Source organism: Hyla sarda, chromosome 5 (genome assembly GCF_029499605.1).
Source record: "Hyla sarda isolate aHylSar1 chromosome 5, aHylSar1.hap1, whole genome shotgun sequence".
Classification (NCBI taxonomy): domain Eukaryota; kingdom Metazoa; phylum Chordata; class Amphibia; order Anura; family Hylidae; genus Hyla; species Hyla sarda.
In genome coordinates this window covers 87,037,063-87,057,128 of record NC_079193.1, presented here as the reverse complement: position 1 = coordinate 87,057,128, position 20,066 = coordinate 87,037,063, and the positions used below count along the sequence as shown (strand labels likewise).

The 20,066-nt window shown below is 41.5% G+C and overlaps 1 protein-coding gene across 3 annotated transcripts in view; it reads left to right on the top strand.

The window, feature by feature from the left end:
• JAZF1 (JAZF zinc finger 1) overlaps window positions 1–20,066 on the top strand; it is a 332,763-nt gene that overhangs the window by 288,702 nt on the left and 23,995 nt on the right. For all 3 annotated transcript variants that reach the window (XM_056519867.1, XM_056519868.1, XM_056519869.1), the window contains one exon: window positions 15,229–15,398. In XM_056519867.1, coding sequence (XP_056375842.1) covers window positions 15,229–15,398 — 170 coding nt within the window. The remainder of the gene's footprint in view (window positions 1–15,228; window positions 15,399–20,066) is intronic.

The following is a 20,066-nucleotide window of genomic DNA, read 5'->3' as shown; positions in this document are numbered from 1 at the left end:
GATGATCATGAAGTGCAAGCCCGCTAGCCACGTCACGGCCACCTGTACATAGCGGGTCCCTAACATCCCTAGAATAAAATGGCGCTGCGCTGAACGGCGACCATCACCACCACAACACCAGTGCGCACAGGGGGAATGACCTACAGGCAAAGCAGCCCCAATGCTACTTAAACCAGTCCCTGGGCCGTGCCACCCCACAGAAACAGTGCCTCGGCAGCACAGGCTCAAATCTAAGACACAGAATTTATTTTAAAGATGAAAAACAAGGGAAACTGTTTACACGTTGTTTACTGGTGCATCAATATTTAACCTAAAAAATCTACATAAAAATTACATTATACAGGGTACGTTATATACTCACTGGACACTTTATTAGGTAAACCTGTTCAATTGCTTGTTAACACTTATAGCTAATCAGCCAATCACATGGTTGCAAATCATTCCATTTAGGCATGTAGGCGTGGTCAAGACAACTTGCTGAAGTAAACTGAGCATCAGAATGTGGAGGAAAGTGGGCTTTGAACTCATAAACTGTAATCTCAAGGGTTTACACAGAATGGTCCAAAAAAAAAAAAATTATAATTATCCGGAAGGCGACAGTTGTGTGGAAGAAGATGCCTTGTCAGCAGAGAATGGACAGACTGGTTAGGTATGGCTGAAAGGCAACAGTAACTCAAATAATCACTCCTTACTAAAACTGTCTAATTCTTAGATGGATGAACTTTAAATGCACCAGATTTACCACAGTGTATCAGGCTGAATAATAAATCTGGTGCATCAAAGACTGTCTAGTTTAAGTTGAAGCAATTTTCAGTTGGCTTGCAGCAGAAATTGTGTTAGCCATTGCATCCATTTTATTTGGGCACACCCTTTTAGAAAAGAGTTAACAAAATTGTGTAAAAAAGCATATTCAATTTTGCAGCAGTCATACAAGAAGGGTTATGGGGCCATTGTGCCAAAATTCTGGCAAATAGTAAATTGTAAAAATAGTGAAAATTGCAACAGTAAATCGGGGCCTATGTTTGTAGAAAGGATGAGAATAGCGCTAGTTCTGTTGTTGTTTTTAGCCACACACCTGGAAGTTGAGTAACAATTTTTATTGTTCTTAAAATGTTATGTTTTCCATTTAAATCTAATATCAAAATCCATTAATTCCATTTTTACTTAATAAAATGCCATCAAACACAACTGTTTTTAGCAATTCACCATACTACTTTTATCAGCTTTACAAAATAAGACGGGATTTATATTGGAGTTTTTCCCCTAACTGCACAGTTAAAGGCTAGTAGAAGCCTAAATATGGTTTCCATTTGTTGTTCCATTTACTTTATTAAACCCATTACAGACATTTTACACTGTAGTCCTAAATGGTATCACATCTGATCATATACACAGCTGAGCACTGGTTGTGTGCCAAGCTCCGCAGGTGATGTCTCAGAGCCGCAGCCACAGTGGGGGAATCCCTATACATCAGACTTCAGGACTTCCAATTACTCAGGTCGATCCTAAGTAGCACTGACATCAAAGAGACACACTAAGAGCCTCATGCGGCATTAAGGCTGCTATTTCACTTTATATAGTGTACAATACATAGAACATAGATTCTGGCTGCTCAGCATCCGAAAAAGTCTCGTACATAAGTATAGACTAATTTTGTTCTCCCACGATTTAGGTTTCTAGACATTGTTATTTTGTCTGCACTTGAATACAAATTCTGCATATTATATTTAAGATGTTTTTAGTGACTTAGGTTCATATTGCTATGATTATTCAAGTTGTTCAATAGCCATGGAAACCTTCCATGATCTCGGGATGCCTAGGATAGGCATGATACTATATTATCAGATCAAACCCTTTTTTTTATCACTATAGTACAACAACACTGCTCTGGATCTAGGACTAGTAGTCGCTATGCCTCCATATGGGTAAGCTCTGACAACACCCATATATATATATATAAATATATATATATATATATATATATATATATATATTTATTTTTTTTTTTTAAATCAACTGGTGCCAGAAAGTTAAACAGATTTGTAAATTACTTCTATTAAAAAATCTTAATCCTTTCAGTACTTATTAGCTGCTGAATACTACAGAGGAAATTCTTTTCTTTTTGGAACACAGTGCTCTCTGCTGACATCACAGGCACAGTGCTCTCTGCTGACATCTCTGTCCATTTTAGGAACTGTCCAGAAGAGAATATGTTTGCTATGGGGATTTTCTCCTACTCTGGACAATTCTTAAAATGGACAGAGTTGTCAGCAGAGAGCACTGTGCTCATGATGTCAGCATGGAGCTCTGTGTTCCAAAAAGAATTTCCTCTGTAGTATTCAGCAGCTAATAAGTACTGGAAGGATTAAGAAAAATCTGTTTAACTTTCTGGCACCAGTTGATAAAAAAAAAAAAAAAAGTTTTCCACCGGAGTACCCCTTTAATTTCTTTTGGTTTATTAAGCCTTATTATTTATTAAGCCTTAAAGATGGGACTGTCAAAAGCTAGTATGAACTGGAACGTTCATTTAGTCCAAATCAATATATGTTCATCTGAACTGCCTGCAACTCGCCTAATAAATTTTACCCACGAGTCTGGATCTATTTATACTGGTAATCCATGAATTTCTCTCTTCACATAAGGGTGCTAGTACTTGGTGGGGCCAAGCTACAGTAGACTTATACAGTAAACTAAGTAAAACCCTGATTACTGCACAGCAGTAAATGATAAAGCACATGTGGTTACCATGACTTGGCTATCCTATGTACTGAATCCTTTAGCATCATGATATTCATAAAAAAAAAAGCTATGATCGGTATGCTTGATCATTTTTCAAGTGGTCAACAACACAATTTGTTAAATCTCATTAACTTATGAGGGGGCCTGTTAGGTTCTCATTGGGTTGCCTGTATGTTTGACGGCAGGACAGAACACAGATGGGGCTATTTTAGCCATCAAAAAAAAGAAAACTAGAACCCCCAATGGAAAGCTTAATACACAAATGTGCAGATGTGTCCTCCTTCAACTTTCTATTAGTTTACTTAAAGGGGTTTTCCCACCTCCTGTTTTAATGGTTGTCCTGCGCCTACTCTTACTTCCTGCTATCTACTCTCACTTCCTGCTTTCTGCAGGGCATGACATTCATACATGATTGATGATTCAGGTGATATCACTGCTGCTGTCCTGAAGGTGCATGCTCACGATGCACCAATGGAAGCCACTTATAGTCGCATGAGGACCCACAGAAGCAAACTGCAGCAGCGCCGGCTATTTTGATGCAGGTGATCTTCGCAAGACATATTAAGTAATGTTATGATGATCCTGTTATGCCCCTCAGTGCCACACTACATAACCCTACTGTTGGCCAAACAGTAGGGGTTGTTTGTGGCCCTATGTTACTCACAGCCCCTAACACTCACTGCCCCACCCCACCCCCACTATCATCACCATTACCACTCAGTCTTCTCCTGCTATGTGCAGAGAGAGAATGATGTCACCAGCCCGACCACTGTGTCAAGAGTGGAGACGTGGCTGCTAACCTAGGCAATGAGCTGTAAACAAGGGGGGGGGGAAAGGAGCTGGCATAACAGGAGAGGGAGGCAAGTGTGACAAATTAAGGTTTCTTGCAAAAAATATGCCCCACAAGTTTAGCTACCTTATTTGAGATGGGAATACCCCTTCAAGTGTTTCAATAGCTCATTATACAAGTTCAATGCAATATTGTGATGTATGCAAAATTCTCAGTCTGTAATTCATTTGCCAATCAATGGTGAATCGATACAGCATATAGCTATCCCAATAGGGTATAGCCAAATCTTGTTTTGTTACTCTAAGCTAGTCATTTTGTGTCCTGTGTTATACATGTGGAAAGGTATGGAAGAACACATCTGTAAATGGAGCCTTAAACTATGAGCATAGCTATTTAACTGTCCTTAAAGTGTCTGTGATGTGGTGACTTGGCTACTGTAGTTTAGGACACCATGAGCTGTGTATTAGCCATACTGTACTGATTTGTACAGTGACGTTATCTAACAGTACTAACGTAGAAATCTAGAGTGTCACTCGTAAATATAGTGCATAGTATACTATGACTCTTCTATTAGCTATCAGTAGTTCATTGTATCATTGCTTGTTCCCATTCATACACTCAATAGTTTTTTCCTCTTCCAAGCCTAGAAGATCCACTTGGTTCTCTAAAGAGTTGGACAGCCTCTTTATATGCGGCTGGGGAGTTTGTTAGTAAGCTTATTCAGAATTGTGTTTCTATCTTATAATTACATTCTCCAGTAACACATGCCAAAACCACATTAATTAGGGGAGGACTTCGAGGGCGCATACAGTATAAGCCGGGACCAGATGTTCATTTTTTCTCTGCCCCAACTGTTTTTAATTCTTGCTGAGTGTTTGATGGAGGGGCGGCTCGGAGATCGTTTAAACATTTGCCAGAACGCCATTAACATCCCGTGACTGGAGGTGGAAAATGTCCTGCTTTGTTTTCTGAAAACTATACCATGTTTTTTCCTGCTTATGCCACAAGCGAGACAAGGGATAGATTACCCCGCCATCAGCTTTATGGCTGTGCGTTTAGGTTTAAATATTAAAAACAGGGTCTCATACAACTCAGCTACCAGGTATGGAATCATAATTTTGCTTCACTTAGATAGCATTAATTTTAGAGCCCTATTATTATTATTATTATTAATATTAAACTTGAAAGAAGTTTCCAGGAAGGTTAAAAAAAAATGTAAACTGCTTTAAAAAAATAAATAAAAATAAAAAAAATGGGAAAGACACTTGCCCAGTTCCCTGCTGCTGCCTTCCTGACAGTGCCTGGGTCCACATTCCCCCTGGTTTCCTGCTGAAAATGCCCACTCAGCCAATCATTGGTCCAGGTGATGACCATCCTCAGCTGGTGATTGGCTCAGAGGGCATTTCCTGCGGCATTTCCCACCCCACCCCACCCCCAGATGGTGCTATTTTAGCCATCAAAAAAAAAAAAAAACTAGAACCCCCAATGGAAAGCTTAATACACAAATTTACAGATGTGTCTTCCTTCAACTTTCTATTAGTTTACTTAAAGGGGTTTTCCCACCTCCTGTTTTAATGGCTGTCCTGTCCTGCGCCTACTCTTACTTCCTGCTATCTACTCTCACTTCCTGCTATCTGCAGGGCAGGACATTCATACATGATTGATGATTCAGGTGATATCACTGCTGCTGGCCTGAAGGTGCATGCTCACGATGCGGCTACGGAAGCAACTTATAGTCGCATCAGGACCTACAGAAGCAAACTACAGCAGCACCGGCTATTTTGAGCTTAAGGTTGTTCTTTTCTGTCTAAATCCTCTCTGATGACACCTGTCTCGGGAAATGTCCAGTTTAGAAGAGGTTTGCTATGGGCATTTGCTTCTAAACTGGGCGTTTCCCGAGATACGTGTCATCAGAGAGGATTTAGACAGAAAAGAACAACCTTAACTTCAGAAACTCATAAGTACTAAAAGGATTAAGATTTTTTAATAGAAGTAATTTACAAATCTGTTTAACTTTCTGGAGCCAGTTGATATATATAAAAAAAAGTTTTTCCCTGGAATACCCCTTTAAGTAATGTCATGATGATCCTGTTATGCCCACCAGTACCACACTACATAACCTTACTGTTGGAAGAAAAAATGGAAAAAATGCCAGAATACTGACGTCCAAGCCATGATAACCCCCCCCCCCCCCTCCAGAGGGTGCTATTTTAGCCATCAAAAAAAAAAAAAAAAAAATAGAACCCCCAATGGAAAGCTTAATATACAAATGTGCAGATGTGTCCTCCTTCAACTTTTTATTAGTTTACTTAAAGGGGTTTTCCCACCTCCTTTTTTAATGGCTGTCCTGTCCTGCGCCTACTCTTACTTCCTGCTATCTACTCTAACTTCCTGCTTTCTGCAGGGCAGGACATTCATACATGATTGATGATATCACTGCTGCTGGCCTGAAGGTGCATGCTCACGATGCACCAATGGAAGCCACTTATAGTTGCATCAGGACCCACAGAAGCAAACTGCCGCAGCGCCGGGTATTTTGATGCAGGTGATCTTCACAAGGCATATTAAGTAATTTTATGATGATCCTGTTATACCCCCATAACCCTGATGTTGGAAAAAAAATTGAAAAAATGCCAGAATACTGGCGTTCAAGCCATGATAACAAACGCTTCCTTTCCCCTTCAGTGTTAGTTTGCGTTTTTCTGTTGCAGTAATTGCAGCCTCTGTGGCAAAAACAACTAAGCCAATAAGCTTTAAAAAGTGTACTGTAGTAGACACTTTGTGGTTATTATGTGCATGGTTTTATAGCTACACTGGGTCACCGGGTTTTATAGCTACACATTTTATTTATTTATTTTTTTACATTATTTGTGCAACCATTCAGTCAGTCATTTAAAGGGGTTATCCAGGAATAGAAAAACAGAGATAATTTCTTTCAAAAAACGCTCCCCATCTGTCTCCAGGTTGGGTGTGTTTCTGCAGCTCAGTTCCATTGAAGTAATTGGAGCCAAGTTGTAATACCACACCCATTCTGGGGACAGATGGGGAGCTGTTTTTCAATTCCTGGATAACCCCTTAATAGTGATGTGGTTCTCATATGGTAATCCTGTATGTGTTAAAATGGCAGAGAAATGGTCTGAGGAAGGAAAAGTAAGGAGGGAAAAAGAAAAGGCATCAAAACCTCATGTAGTGCAGTATTAGAAAAACATTTCAAGGCCTACGCCACACATTGATTTTATTTTTATTTTTTTCCTGGTTTATAATTTCCTATAGGTCAGCCTGTATAAAACACACACAAGAAAGACACCTTTCCTAGAATGTGGTAAATTTTGAAAAAAAATACCAAGAACCAGAAAAAAATGCACCAAAAGGGAAGCAAAAAAGCACTGCATTTAGTGGATTGTTTATTCACTGTTGGCATTTAGCATCCAAAGAATAAAATAAAACTGGTGTTTTGTAAAAGTATCTTTTCAGACATTTTCTTTTTCCTATAGAGAAAGGCCTGAAAAAAAGCTTTATAACTAGAGCATGCTGCATTTTGAAAAATAAATCAAAACAAAGTGCAATAAAAAAAAATGTCATTGGAAACCCCTTAAAGGTGTACTCCAGTGAAAAATATTTTTTTTCATATCAACTGGCTCCGGAAAGTTAAACAGATTTGTAAATTACTTCTATTAAAAAATCTTAATCCTTTAACCCTGCTGGATTGCCAACATTGACCTACATGCCATGTGGTAATAAGGCATTGTCTTCTTCTATACCTGCCATGCATGTTTTCTCAGATTCCCAGGGATTGCTAATCATCCATAAAATGGACCCAGTTTGTGTATAGTGCTAATATACATTCACCATGGAAAGAAGACAAGCTGGCAGGAGTGGGTTGATGTTCGGGTCAATGTTCTGCTGGGAAACCTTCAGGTGGATGTACTTGAACATCTACCACCTACCTAATCATGCAAGCCAAGTCCACTCCTTCATGATGATGGTATCCCCCAATTGCTGTAACCCTCTTTCAGCAGAATAATCTGCCTAGCCGCAAAGCGGAAATTGTTTACAAATGGTTGCCATAGAGATCAAGGTGTTGACTTGGCCTTCAAGATTACCCAGATCTCAATCTGATTAAGCATCTACAGGGCATGCCAGAAAAACGAGCACGTGCTCTCTGCTGACATCTCTGTCCATTTTAGGAACTGTCCAGAGAAGCATATGTTTGCTATGGGGATTTTTTCCTACTCTGGACAGTTCTTAAAATGGACAGAGATGTCAGCAGAGAGCACTGTGTTCCAAAAAGAAAATAATTTCCTCTGTAGAATTCAGCAGCTAATAAGTACCGGAAGGATTAAGATTTTTTAATAGAAGTAATTTACAACTCTGTTTAAAGGGGTTATCCAGGAAAAAACTTTTTTTTATGTACCAACTGGCTCCAGAAAGTTAAACAGATTTGTAAATTAGAAAATGTATAATCACTGGCGCAGGAATGCTTCCTTTTTAGGCAGCCAAGATACAGCAATATGGGTCCTCGCTGGGGCCCAAAAATAGTATAGACTCAAAATAAACCAACTGTACTAAGTAAGTGTATTCCCATATGGTGTTCCTTTTATGTGCGCTGATACACAAGTCTAATTTCTAGATTTGTAAATTACTTCTATTAAAAAATCTTAATCCTTTCAGTACTTATGAGCTTCTGAAGTTAATGGGGTACTCCGGTGCTTAGGCATCTTATCCCCTATCCAAAGGATAGGGGATAAGATGCCTGATCGAGGGAGTCCCGCCGCTGGGGACCCCCGTGATTTTGCACGCGGCACCCCGTTTGTAATCAGTCCCCGGAGCGTGTTCGTGACCGCTATCACGCCCCATCCCGTAGGCTTGCATTGAGGGGCGGAGTGTGACATCACACGGGGGCGGGGCCGTGACGTCACACGCCGCCCGCCCTGTAATCGCCGGTAATCAGTCCCGGAGCGAACACGCTCCGGGGACTGATTACAAACGGGGTGCCGCGTGCAAGATCACGGGGGTCCCCAGCGGCGGGACTCCCTCGATCAGGCATCTTATCCCCTATCCTTTGGATAGGGGATAAGATGTCTAACACAGGAGAGACCCCTTTAAGCTTGTTCTTTTCTGTCTAAGTCCTCTCTGATGACACCTGTCTCGGGAAACGCCCAGTTTAGAAGCAAATCCCCATAGCAAACCTCTTCTAAACTGGGCGTTTCCCGAGACAGGTGTCATCAGAGAGCACTTAGACAGAAATGAACAACCTTAACTTCAGAAGCTCATAAGTACGGAAAGGATTAAGATTTTTTAATAGAAGTAATTTACAAATCTGTTTAACTTTCTGGAGCCAGTTGAGATATATATATAAAAAAAAGTTTTTTTCCTGGTATACCCCTTTAACTTTCTGGCACCAGTTGATTAAAAAAGCTAAAAGTTTTCCACCGGAGTAAGCTTTTAATGTGTCAGAGCTGTTTTGGCAGCATAAGGGTGACCTCAATATTAGACAGACAGTTTAACCATAATGGCTGATAGGTGTAAATGATCAGAAATAGTACAAGAGAATTAAGTAAGGTGAATATATACTTTGAATAGGCACATAACAGATCGAAAGTTTCAAGTGTTCAGACCCTGCTTGATTGCTAAAACGAGCCATGAGAAGTACATGCTAAGTGTGCTCCTCCCAGGACTGTGTCACATGACTCAGAAGGTCTTATCATGGTCTTTTGTCACAGGTACACTTACATTTGCTGTAAAGAACCTTTTTATACGGGACGTGCCCAGGTTTAAATGTTCTGTATAGATAATTTCCAACTTTACCTACCGTATTTTTCGCCCTTTAGGACGCACCGGCGTATAAGACGCACCCAATTTTTAGGGGCAAAATCTAAAAAAATAAAGATTTTGAACCCAATAGTGGTCTTCAACCTGCAGACCTCCAGATGTTGCAAAACTACAACTCCCAGCATGCCCGGACAGCCGTTGGCTGTCCGGGCATGCTGGGAGTTGTAGTTTTGCAACATCTGGAGGTCCGCAGATTGAAGACCACTGCATAGGAGGTAATACTCACGTGTCCCCGCCGCTCCGGACCCGTCACCGCTGCCCTGGATGTCGCTCCATCGCTGTTGCGTGTCCCCGTCGCTCTGGAACGTCTCTGCTGCCGGCCGGGTATCCTCGCTCTCCGTCGCCATCATCACGTCGTTACGCACGCTGACGCACGTACGCGACGACGTGATGACGAGGAAGGAGAGCGCCGGCCATACAGGGGTTTCCTGAACGGAGAAGACACCGAGGAGGCAGGTAAGGTCCCTCCCGGTGTCCTGTAAGCACTAACCCGGCTATTTAGTCGGGCTGTTCGGGACCGCCGCAATTTCACCGCGGCGGTCCCGAACAGCCCGACTGAACAGCCGGGTTAGTGTCACTTTCCCTTCAGACGCGGCAGTCAGCTTTGATCGCCGTGTCTGAAGGGTTAATACAGGGCATCACCGCGACTGGTGATGTCCTGTATTAGCCGCGGGTCCCGGCCGTTGATGGCCGCAGGGACCACCGCGATAGGGGTGTATTCGCCGTATAAGACGCACCAACTTTTCCCCCCCAGTTTTGGGGAAGAAAAAGTGCGTCTTATATGGCGAAAAATACGGTATCTCTGCCAGGAGATAAAGAGTAACTTTGCTTTTTTCCATTTTATTGCCCAATTAAGTTCCCAGATTTATATACAACATAAATTAGAAGCAAAGTAATGATAATGATCTGGAAAGAATCCTCCAAATAAAGGAGGAGACCATTATCCTGTAATATGGGCAAATGTAAACTATTCATCAACCATCTGACCCTGTGTTACTTCATTAAGATTTCTGCAAATTACCCGAAATCCAACAGTATCTGCAGGTAGAAAAGAATAAACCTGACAATTATAAATAAATCTAATTTACAAATTCTTTATATGCCATGATATTTATGTACTTGTATTTTTTAGATACATATTTTATCTTTCACTTTCCTCTTGATATGGAACTAGTAATATATTTCTTATTTATTTATAGAACACTAGTTTTATACATTTCCCTAAATATTTATAGGCAATCCGTTCATAACAGTGTATAGATATTGTAAATTAGATTGCCTAGAGAACACAAGTTTATAGTCTATAAAAAGGCGCATACAAGGGAGGTTGTTCGAACAGCAGATTTGTAGACAAAGGTCATTTCCAAGTTTAGGGTAAGTTTAAGTGGACATTTTCTTACTTGCAAAAATTTCCCTGCCATATCCGCATGTAGCTAACATGTCCTATATATGAATTTTGATGCACTCTTACTGAAGATTGCTCTTTCTGTATTGCTTAAGGTTAAAAAGAGCTCCAGTGTTTTTTATCTGTTTTGCCTGGACTGCCGGAATAAAAATCATAAACTTTAACTTCGCTGATATTGCAGACCGTCCTCCGGCCCCGTTCCTCTTCCGGCTTTTGGTGTCTGACACATCACACTGCGGCACAACTCAGTGATGTCCTGCCTCGGCCTGTGATAGGCTGACCGGCAGAGTCATGGAACTGGTCTGGGCCCGGCCTTCTTCCTGGTGCCCCAGCCCATTATATGACACCCCAGCTTTGGCTGATGATTAGTTGAGCCAGAGCATGACATGTTGGGCACCAAAAGTCAGAAGAGGATTGGGACTTGTTGGATGGGATGTGAAAACAGCGGCACCAGGGGATTTTTTTGTGTGGCAAAGATGCACTTAAAGGTTTTAGAAAATCCATACTCAGCTGCCCTGATCACGTACCACTGCTGTACCAGAGATGCCCTGACCCTGCTGCTTACTTTTTCCTGGTCTCCTCATAAAACGCTCATCCAATTACTGCACACAGCAAGGACCCACCTTAGCCAGTCATTGGCTCAGCGAACACATCGAGAGGAAACTAGAAATTGGGGAGCAGTAGGGGCTAGGCACCTGACAGCAGTATTGGGGGATCTTTTTAGGCAAGTATGGATTATATATTTTTTTGTTTGTTTATTCCATTCTGACCATTTTGAATAGTAAAAACAAATTGCCAGACAAGCTTTAGCTCCGCCTATCTCTGAAAGCAGCAATGCAACCCATTGTCTTTATCTAATGATTTGTCCACAGAACACAGGCTGCTGTCTATAGCCTTTAAAGGGGTACTCCGGTGCTTACAAATCTTATCCCCTATCCAAAGGATAGGGGATAAGATGCCTGATCGCGTAGGCTTGTATTGAGGGGCGGAGCGTGACATCACACGGGGGCGGGGGCGTGATGTCACACGCCGCCGGCTCTGCGGTCGAGCGTAATCAGACCCGGAGCGAACACGCTCCGGGGACTGATTACAAACGGGGTGCCAAGTGCATGATCGCGGGCTTCCCCAGCTGCGGGACTCCCGCGATCAGGCATCTTATCCCCTATCCTTTGGATGTGTAAGCACCGGAGTGCCCCTTTAATTCCAGAATTATTCTGGAGAGAGAATAACATTTTATTGGGGATTGCTTTCCATAATATATCAATTAAAGAGTACCGAAAAAAGTTATATATATATATATATATATATATATATATATATATGTAGATATAATGTATGTGTCTAGCACCTGTATTTCTCTCACAAGTACCTTCTATCTGTTGCTCACTTGTTTTTTCATTCTGTGATTTGGAAGGTGTGTGTCCTCATTCTGCATGACTCATCTTCCTCCCTTAGTCTGCTGTTCCTTACTGGGTCTCTTCATCAAATTACTGTATGTTGCTCTGTTGTAACCCCCTCCTCTCTGTATTCCTGCTGATAGGACAGGAGTGAGCAGTCTGATAGGACAGGAGTGAACACAGAGGAGTGCTTGTCCTGCCCTTACTTACTGGTCTTTGTCCATTTGTCCTGTGCTTCAGCTTGGAGAAAGATAATACTGTAGCCGGACAGGATTTGGTTCTGGATGGTATGGGGACCTCTAGTGGTGTCTTTTTATAAGCTATGATTTCTATATAAAGGAAAAACATTCTTATGAAGTAAATAAGAAAGGTTAATGTTTTGCCAAGATGTAGAACATATAAAAGTTTTTTGATCTGATAGTGCTAATTTAAAGGCTCAACAAAATGGTGCTTTTCTACTACAATTCGCCTTTCCGTTCTGAACCTATTGTAGGAGAAGCCGACTGTAGTTTTCTTTGAACTACTGCCATGAAGTTGAAAAATGTTGTCTCCGCAATCACTACTTTATTTTACAAATATCTCCACAAACATTTACAGATGTGCGAATGATACAGCAGCTATTTATAGGGCTGGACCTTTTTAGTCGTTTTCAGATACTAGTTTTAGGGCTCCTTTTACAGGGTGTAAGGCACCCAGTATTGCACCCAGTCATCCAGAGTGTAGCCATTCACGTGTTCCTATTCAAAGTCTATTTTCCATACTGTAGGGCGGTGATCTCCAACTTGTTGGCTCTCCAGCTATTGCAAAACTACAACACCCAGCATGCCAGGGCATGCTGGGTGTTGTAGTTTTGCAACAGCTGGGGAGCCACAGGTTGGAGATCACTGCTGTAGGGTATAATACATTAATTTCACCTTCATAATCTATAGCTTTACTTTTTGCTTGACTGTTCCCATCGCAGTTTCACGTGCTGAGTTTTGTAGAGTCTCAGCTTTCAGGTTCCCTTTGATTACAGCACAGTAGTAAAAGCAGCCCCCCCCCCACCCCCCACCCCCCATTGCATTGCTCCCCTTCCGACAGCTTGATTAATAAGCTTAAAACGCAAATTGAAATGAAAAGAGAAATGAGCTCCAGGTGCCTGGACACCTTATGCTGTGCACAGAGCCAGAGCCTGGCCAGCCTTACAATGCCATTCATTCCCACACCTGAGGGACTAAACTGTGCGACCGTAATTGCTGTAACTCTTATTAATGTTCTGACATAATTCCCATTAATTCCAGAGGGCTAGTAAATGCATTAGGACTTGTCAACATATTATTTGACACGGTTTATGATCTGTAGAATTATGCTCCTAAGAATTGGGCAGCTTACTATAGGCATTGGGATGGTGAGCTCTGTTCCCTACCCTACAGCAAGGTTTTTCATGCTAGTCAGATGTAGAATGTGAGCTTTTTATAAATAGGTAGCAGTGTCTTTATAGGTAGAACCTGTCAGCAGTTGTATACATGGTCAGCACTGCAAACTAAGGCTCTGTACATACTGTTCACCTCCGGTCTATGCAGCCGCAATGTCATACACTAATATACATCTCCCATTGACCACACTGTATACTGATGGTCACTCGCTATATAGGAAAGCACAGTCTGCTGCTGTTTCCTATACACAGTTAAAAGTATGTCAACATATACCAGCCCAGTGGTGACCAAAATCTCTTTTGACTTCCATAAGATAAATGAAACCCGATGGCTACGTTTGATGTATACAAAGAGGGCTTTTTCTAGCGTATGCTGAATATAGGACTTTATTACCACAGGATGGTACCATTTATGCTTATTGATTGCCTAAGGTAAAGTTGGGCTATAGCAGTGACCCCCCCCCTTCTCTTCACTGCTGTAGTGTTAAATATTGCCACAAACTTTACCTGTCACAAACCCCGGTAACTATTCACCCTCACCCCGCCTACCCCCCCCCCCCCCCCCAGCCTCCCCAAAACCAAACTTTCATATAAACATGCCATTTAGCCCCTACATAACTTTGTGAAAGTTAGAAAAAAAGATAAGCCACCTATCTGAGTTGTAAGATCTACCAAAGCTTTATTGGTTTTCTGCACCTTATTCAAAATGGTGTCTAGAACCTGGAAGGGCAATTGTTCCATTATCTTCCCTGGGTCTCCCCCTCCTCTTGTAGCACAGCGAACTGAGACCATGCTGCATTGTCCTTTTCCCCCAGAGATGATGTCTTTTGGCCTATGAGTTTTAACTCTTCCTATCAAGGATTTTAAAAAAATTCAATTTTTGTCATTGCCAGTTGCCGTTTTGGGGACTGGACTCTGATAAGACTAAGGAGACATTTTTCACTGCTGGTGATCAGAGTGTCCCTGAGCTTTGCATAGGATGAGATAGGAGATAGATAAAGACTGGTGAGAGTCTCTTTAACTATACATTTAAAGAGTCCACACTCTATATTAAACAGGTGGGGGGGGGGGGGGTCTCTGGAATCAACCAGAGGGAGCAGTAGTTTTAGAACCATATATCTTAATAATAACAGAATTAATCTCATACTGTGATTCCTCATTGTGGTACCTCCTGTATTAACTACACCTTCTCTCCTGTGTTCTTTCTCTGATACGGAGAAGCTGGAAGACCAGATAACTCAGGCCTCACAGTTCTCAGGTCTCAGGCCTCACAATCTCCCCATGAGTCCACATTACTAAAGGCAGATCCGAGATCATTACATTGGCCTGACCCTTAGTTTTCCCAGCCAAAGTAGCTCGGACTAGGTCCTAGAGCAGGGGTGGGGAGGGGAGAACGAGCAACAACTAAGATGGTTGTCTTGTTTTTGATATTTTGGTATTTGTTTAGCTTTATATATTGTATTTTTGCTGATTATGTTCTCTGATTTAACGTCCATCTTATATACCAACAATTTAATCTGTTTTATTTTTACTTCATTATGATATTTTACCCTAGTATATTGGAAAGTTTCATCATAATAATTTATATTGTTTTACACCCTTAGTCCACCATGAGCCGTAGGTTTTATTCATTTATTCTCTCATCCCACAGGCAGCGAGTATGATGAGGAAGAAGTAGACTATGAAGACTCGGACAGTGATGAGTCTTGGACCACAGAGAGTGCCATTAGCTCTGAAGCAATTCTGAGCTCCATGTGTATGAATGGGGGGGATGAGAAGCCATTTGCCTGTCCAGTTCCTGGATGTAAAAAGAGATATAAGGTAACGTGAATGTTGTTTTTTCTGTGTGTGAATGTGTGCCAAATGTAAAGCCCAAACACAATGTGAACAAAGTCATAAAGTGAGCTATTCATCTATGTACATTGGACATAATCATGAAAGGTTTCCAGCTTGCCATTTACTTTCATCGATGGGAGATTGTTAAGATGTTCAGGAACTGACAACAAAAAAAAACAATCGTGTTATTTGCATAAAACAGGAATAACCCTTAGTATTGAAATGTTTAATATTAATCGAGTATACATTTGTAGACCTGCAGGTATAGATCTAATAAATGGACGTACAATTAACAGGGCATATCTCTTCTGCTGCTTTCAATGTATCCTTACTACAGCCAAAGATACAATCCTTTAGATCTTTCCAGGAGTTCACTAAGAGCTCCTTTACAGAGAAGCATATGTCCCTTAACTAGCCTCCTTTCTGCATTTTGAAAGTTCCAACAGCTGTTATAATGACCAGGGGCGTAACAATTAACCGCGGGGCCCCATGCTGCCATTACCACCAACTGCATCAAGTCACCTCTGGAAATGGAAAGATTATGGTTATTGTCGACTTTTCTTTTTTATTGTTGACTTTTCTGCTGCATTCCATTACCTGCTCCTTCCTTCATCATCCAGATTCCTCCAGTGGCAATAAAACAGCAATCACTCTTCTTCTGATGCTTCTTTAATAGTAGTGGTGTACCCCTCCCTCCCCCCAGATGGTAGGATTATACTTACTGGTAGTTATAACCTTGGTCTACTTATAACTAAAGGGGTTAGATTGTTTTACTTTGACAATATAAGAGCCGACTCCTCCAGCTCAGCTACTGGGTCCCAGGGGCCCTATAGCGTCTACTGTATGTGCGCCATGAAAAAGCATTCTAATGCTACTAGTGCACATTTTTTAGGACAATGTCACCCAGTGACCCTATCTATTCAGGGCCTGTAGGTTTCAATATCTGATAACTTATGCTAAAAGCCAGTAATATAAAGAAGGTCACATTGGGCAGACAAGACCACTGGGGAAAAGTCAACGCTCTGCATGTAGTAAATTATTTATTATCCATGTCAAGCTTATACTCTGCTGTGTATAGGAAGTGCAATGTGCAGTTTGATTAGACTAAGATTATGGGTGGGAGTCCAATGGACCATACTCCTGTGAGCATGATGGATGGAGCAAGGGATTGGTGTATCCTTTGCCAAGCACAGCAACTGTAAGGAAGCCGATAGCACAGTACATTATGTAGTGGCTCTTCTGGGTTACTGCGTTAACTTCCCAGTGAATGAGAACTGAATGGGAATGAGAACTGTATGGTGGTGCCATGGCTTTTTCAAACAGCTAATCAGCAGGGGGCACCTGGAATCAGCATTCCATTGTTCTGATATTGATGTGAGACAGAATTACGAGCAGGTCTATATATATATATTTTTTTTTTTTTACATTGCTATATAATATATATGTACCACCTCCTTTTGCAAACGTGGTAACTTCCCTTTAACATTTCTCCTTTCCTTTACTCATTACAGTCTCCCATAAGGCATGTTCACACTGTGCACTACTTCTCTGTATACACACCTTAATCCTTTATTTGACAGTATAATTGCAGCTATAACAGCTACTTTCCTAATTGCCTTTGTCTCGCTATATACCTAGAGGTGAATGGAGTTTTGATATTAAGCATTGAAAAAGCGAGACTGTAACTAAAAGTGTATTAGAGGTGTAATAAACATGGTGTCCCTGCCCCTGATCCAGCAGAGGTGCGCCCGGGGCTGTCACCGCTGTGTGTATGAACCGCTTTCTTCCCCAGCTTCTTGACTGTCTCAATAACACTTGTGTCTCACATGATGTTTATTCCTGTCCATTTAAGCCTCTAACAGTGTGAACATATTTATGGCGCAGCCAAATACAATAAATAAGTGTTAGCTGCAGGGTTGCCAACCGTCCGTAAATTCCTGGACAGTGTGTAAAAATAGGGCAATACTTTCCAGTGCCTGTTAAAGAAAATAGATGCATCCATGATTTTTTTTGGGGGGGGCTGTTCATACTTGAGCTGATCATTGTGATTGGAATTATTATCATTTTACGGCTCACCGTTCATAGCATAACATTGAGCTATACACTTGTTGCTGGAAAAAAAATTCTAGGTCGGCAGCCCTGGCACACCAGCCCAGACCAGACGCTCTACTTTAAGAAAGTGTTGTTCTTAATTTCAACACTTACTCCTCTGCCAGTTTCTCATTGCAGGTTTTAAGCAGAAAGGGTTCAAAGTATCAGAAAATCACAGATGCCCATTACACAGACATATCCTTTTCTTCCCAAGAATGCAGTCTTTATGAGTAAAGTGGTGATGGTGGGAGGGCATATTGTAAAACGACAATGTCTTAAGTCAGGAAGCAAACTAGCCATTGCCATTGTAACAGGGGTCCCTTTTCCCAGGGGGCATCCCTCTACTGCAGCAAGTGTTTCTTTAGAAGAGAGAATCTAGAGGTATAGGGGTTGTAATTTGCCACATCCTGTCTGTTCTCTGTTTGACTGCCAGCCCTCCTTTTATTGCTCAAATAAGCGTACTGTTCCTGCCTGCTTTTCCTATCACACCACCTTCATCTCGAATGCACAAGGACTGTCTCAAGGATATCTTGCACACCATTAAGTCAGAAGGGAATGAAATTAATGAGCCACAGGAAAGCTGACAAACATGGAGCAAGCGGCAAATAAAAAGTAATGATACAGAGACTTGAATAAATATTAGCTGTTTTTTTTTTCTTCTTTCCCAAGGCTTTTGCATGAGATAGCTTGTCAAATACAGAATAATTTATTCTATTTTACTATAGACCTCTCCTTTTTCAATGTGCGTCCCTCCCCTATAATGTCCTCAGCCACCCAGATGTTCCTGCACTGTGCAACAAAGCTGCGTCTCCTCACCGCCACCTACAGAAATGTTTCTTCGTAGCCAACAGGGGGCGTTTGAGACCTTCGGCAGACTGGGCTGTGAAGCCACTTCTGTCTTTTGTGGGACCACTACTAATTATAGGTAGAGTAGGCTGAGGCATGTTTTCCTTTTACATATCAGCTTGAGTATTATGTAAGTTTTTTAGCTTGTGGCATAGACGTTACGTAACCATAGCTATAGCAGCTTGTATGTGGCCTAATGACTGAGACAGCCTCACTAGTGCCAAGACATTGTTCCTTTTTTACTAGGCGGTGGTTACTTTCTGCAATCTGCCAACTGTACTTTCTGTTACTTTCTGCAATCTACCATACTATGTCGGTTTCCCATATGCAAATGATATATGGCACTAAAACACTACTGCCCCATTCCTTCATTGCTGCTCAAGTTATGCTGTTATTTGTGTTACTGCTGTTCACTTTACACAATTGACATTATTAGGCTAGGTTCACATCTGCGTCTGACCTCCATTCATAGAATCCATCACGGGGGAGAAAAATATACTTCAAGCTGTTGTTTTTTCTTCACTTAAATCCTTCAAATAAATAACATTAATGCTTATGAAGAAATATAAAATCCCTTCCCTTCCCCAATATCGCGCCACACCCCTACCCTTAATTCCCTGGTTGAACTTGATGGACATATGTCTTTTTTCGACCGTACTAACTATGTAACTATGTAACTATGCATAATACTGTGGCTAGTTTTTTGTGAACTTGTATTTCCTGTTTGACTTTTCTTTTTTTTACTACAAATCCCACAATTCCATTTTCCTCCCTCCCACACATCAAACACCCCCACTGAAACAAAAGACCTGTGGTTTTCAATCAGGGTGCCTACAGCTGTTGCATTAGTTGCAGATAGATCTCTCTCCCACCACGTGATCCCTACACCCATTGAAGCAGACTAGTCATCAGCTGACTAGTGAGTCAGGTCTCGGCCGCATTGCAAGCTGGGAAAAATCCGAGACAACAGTCATTTTGTATGCTGCTAAAAATTAATATTGGAGTGAAAATCATAGAAGAATTGTGAGAAGACCATCACACACAGGTACAGACACTATATTATGAACTACACTAACTTTACAGCCCCTGTAGCATATTCAAATAAAAAAAAATCCTGGAATACCCCTTTAAAGTCACTGGGATCCGTTGGGAACATGTGTTGGCTGAACACTAATTTAGGCATGACCAGCTGACCATTTAATGTGTATGGTGGCCACCTGATTCTCCACAACAGATGATGTTGGGGGAGAGAAGGATCAGGCATGTTGGATTTCAGTTGCCTGATCCTTTGGTTCTATGGGAAATGAGATACCACCAGAGGAGTCTGACAGCATCTAACCCCCATCCCTTCATTTAGTTGAGTGTTCAGGTGTTTGGCGGGATTCAGAGAAGTAGCTGTGGACTGACCGAGCATTGGTGTATAGGGGGATTAGGAGAGAGAGCTGCCGTTACCTATCTTATGTCTATGGCCAGCATAAGCTTTCATTCATGTGATTCCTGGGACTGTTAAAGACTTGAAAGTGAACCTTCATTTTAAGAGAAAGATGGGATGTAGCCCTTCATTCTCGTGATTAGTTGGGAATCGGAGAATGACACTTACCAGCATTGTTCAGCATATCCAAATAAATTAAATGAATGCCCAAGTACGCCCATCTATGGCGGCAGGGCAAAAGCAAACACACAAAAATAAAGCAGACCTACAAGCATTAAGAGATT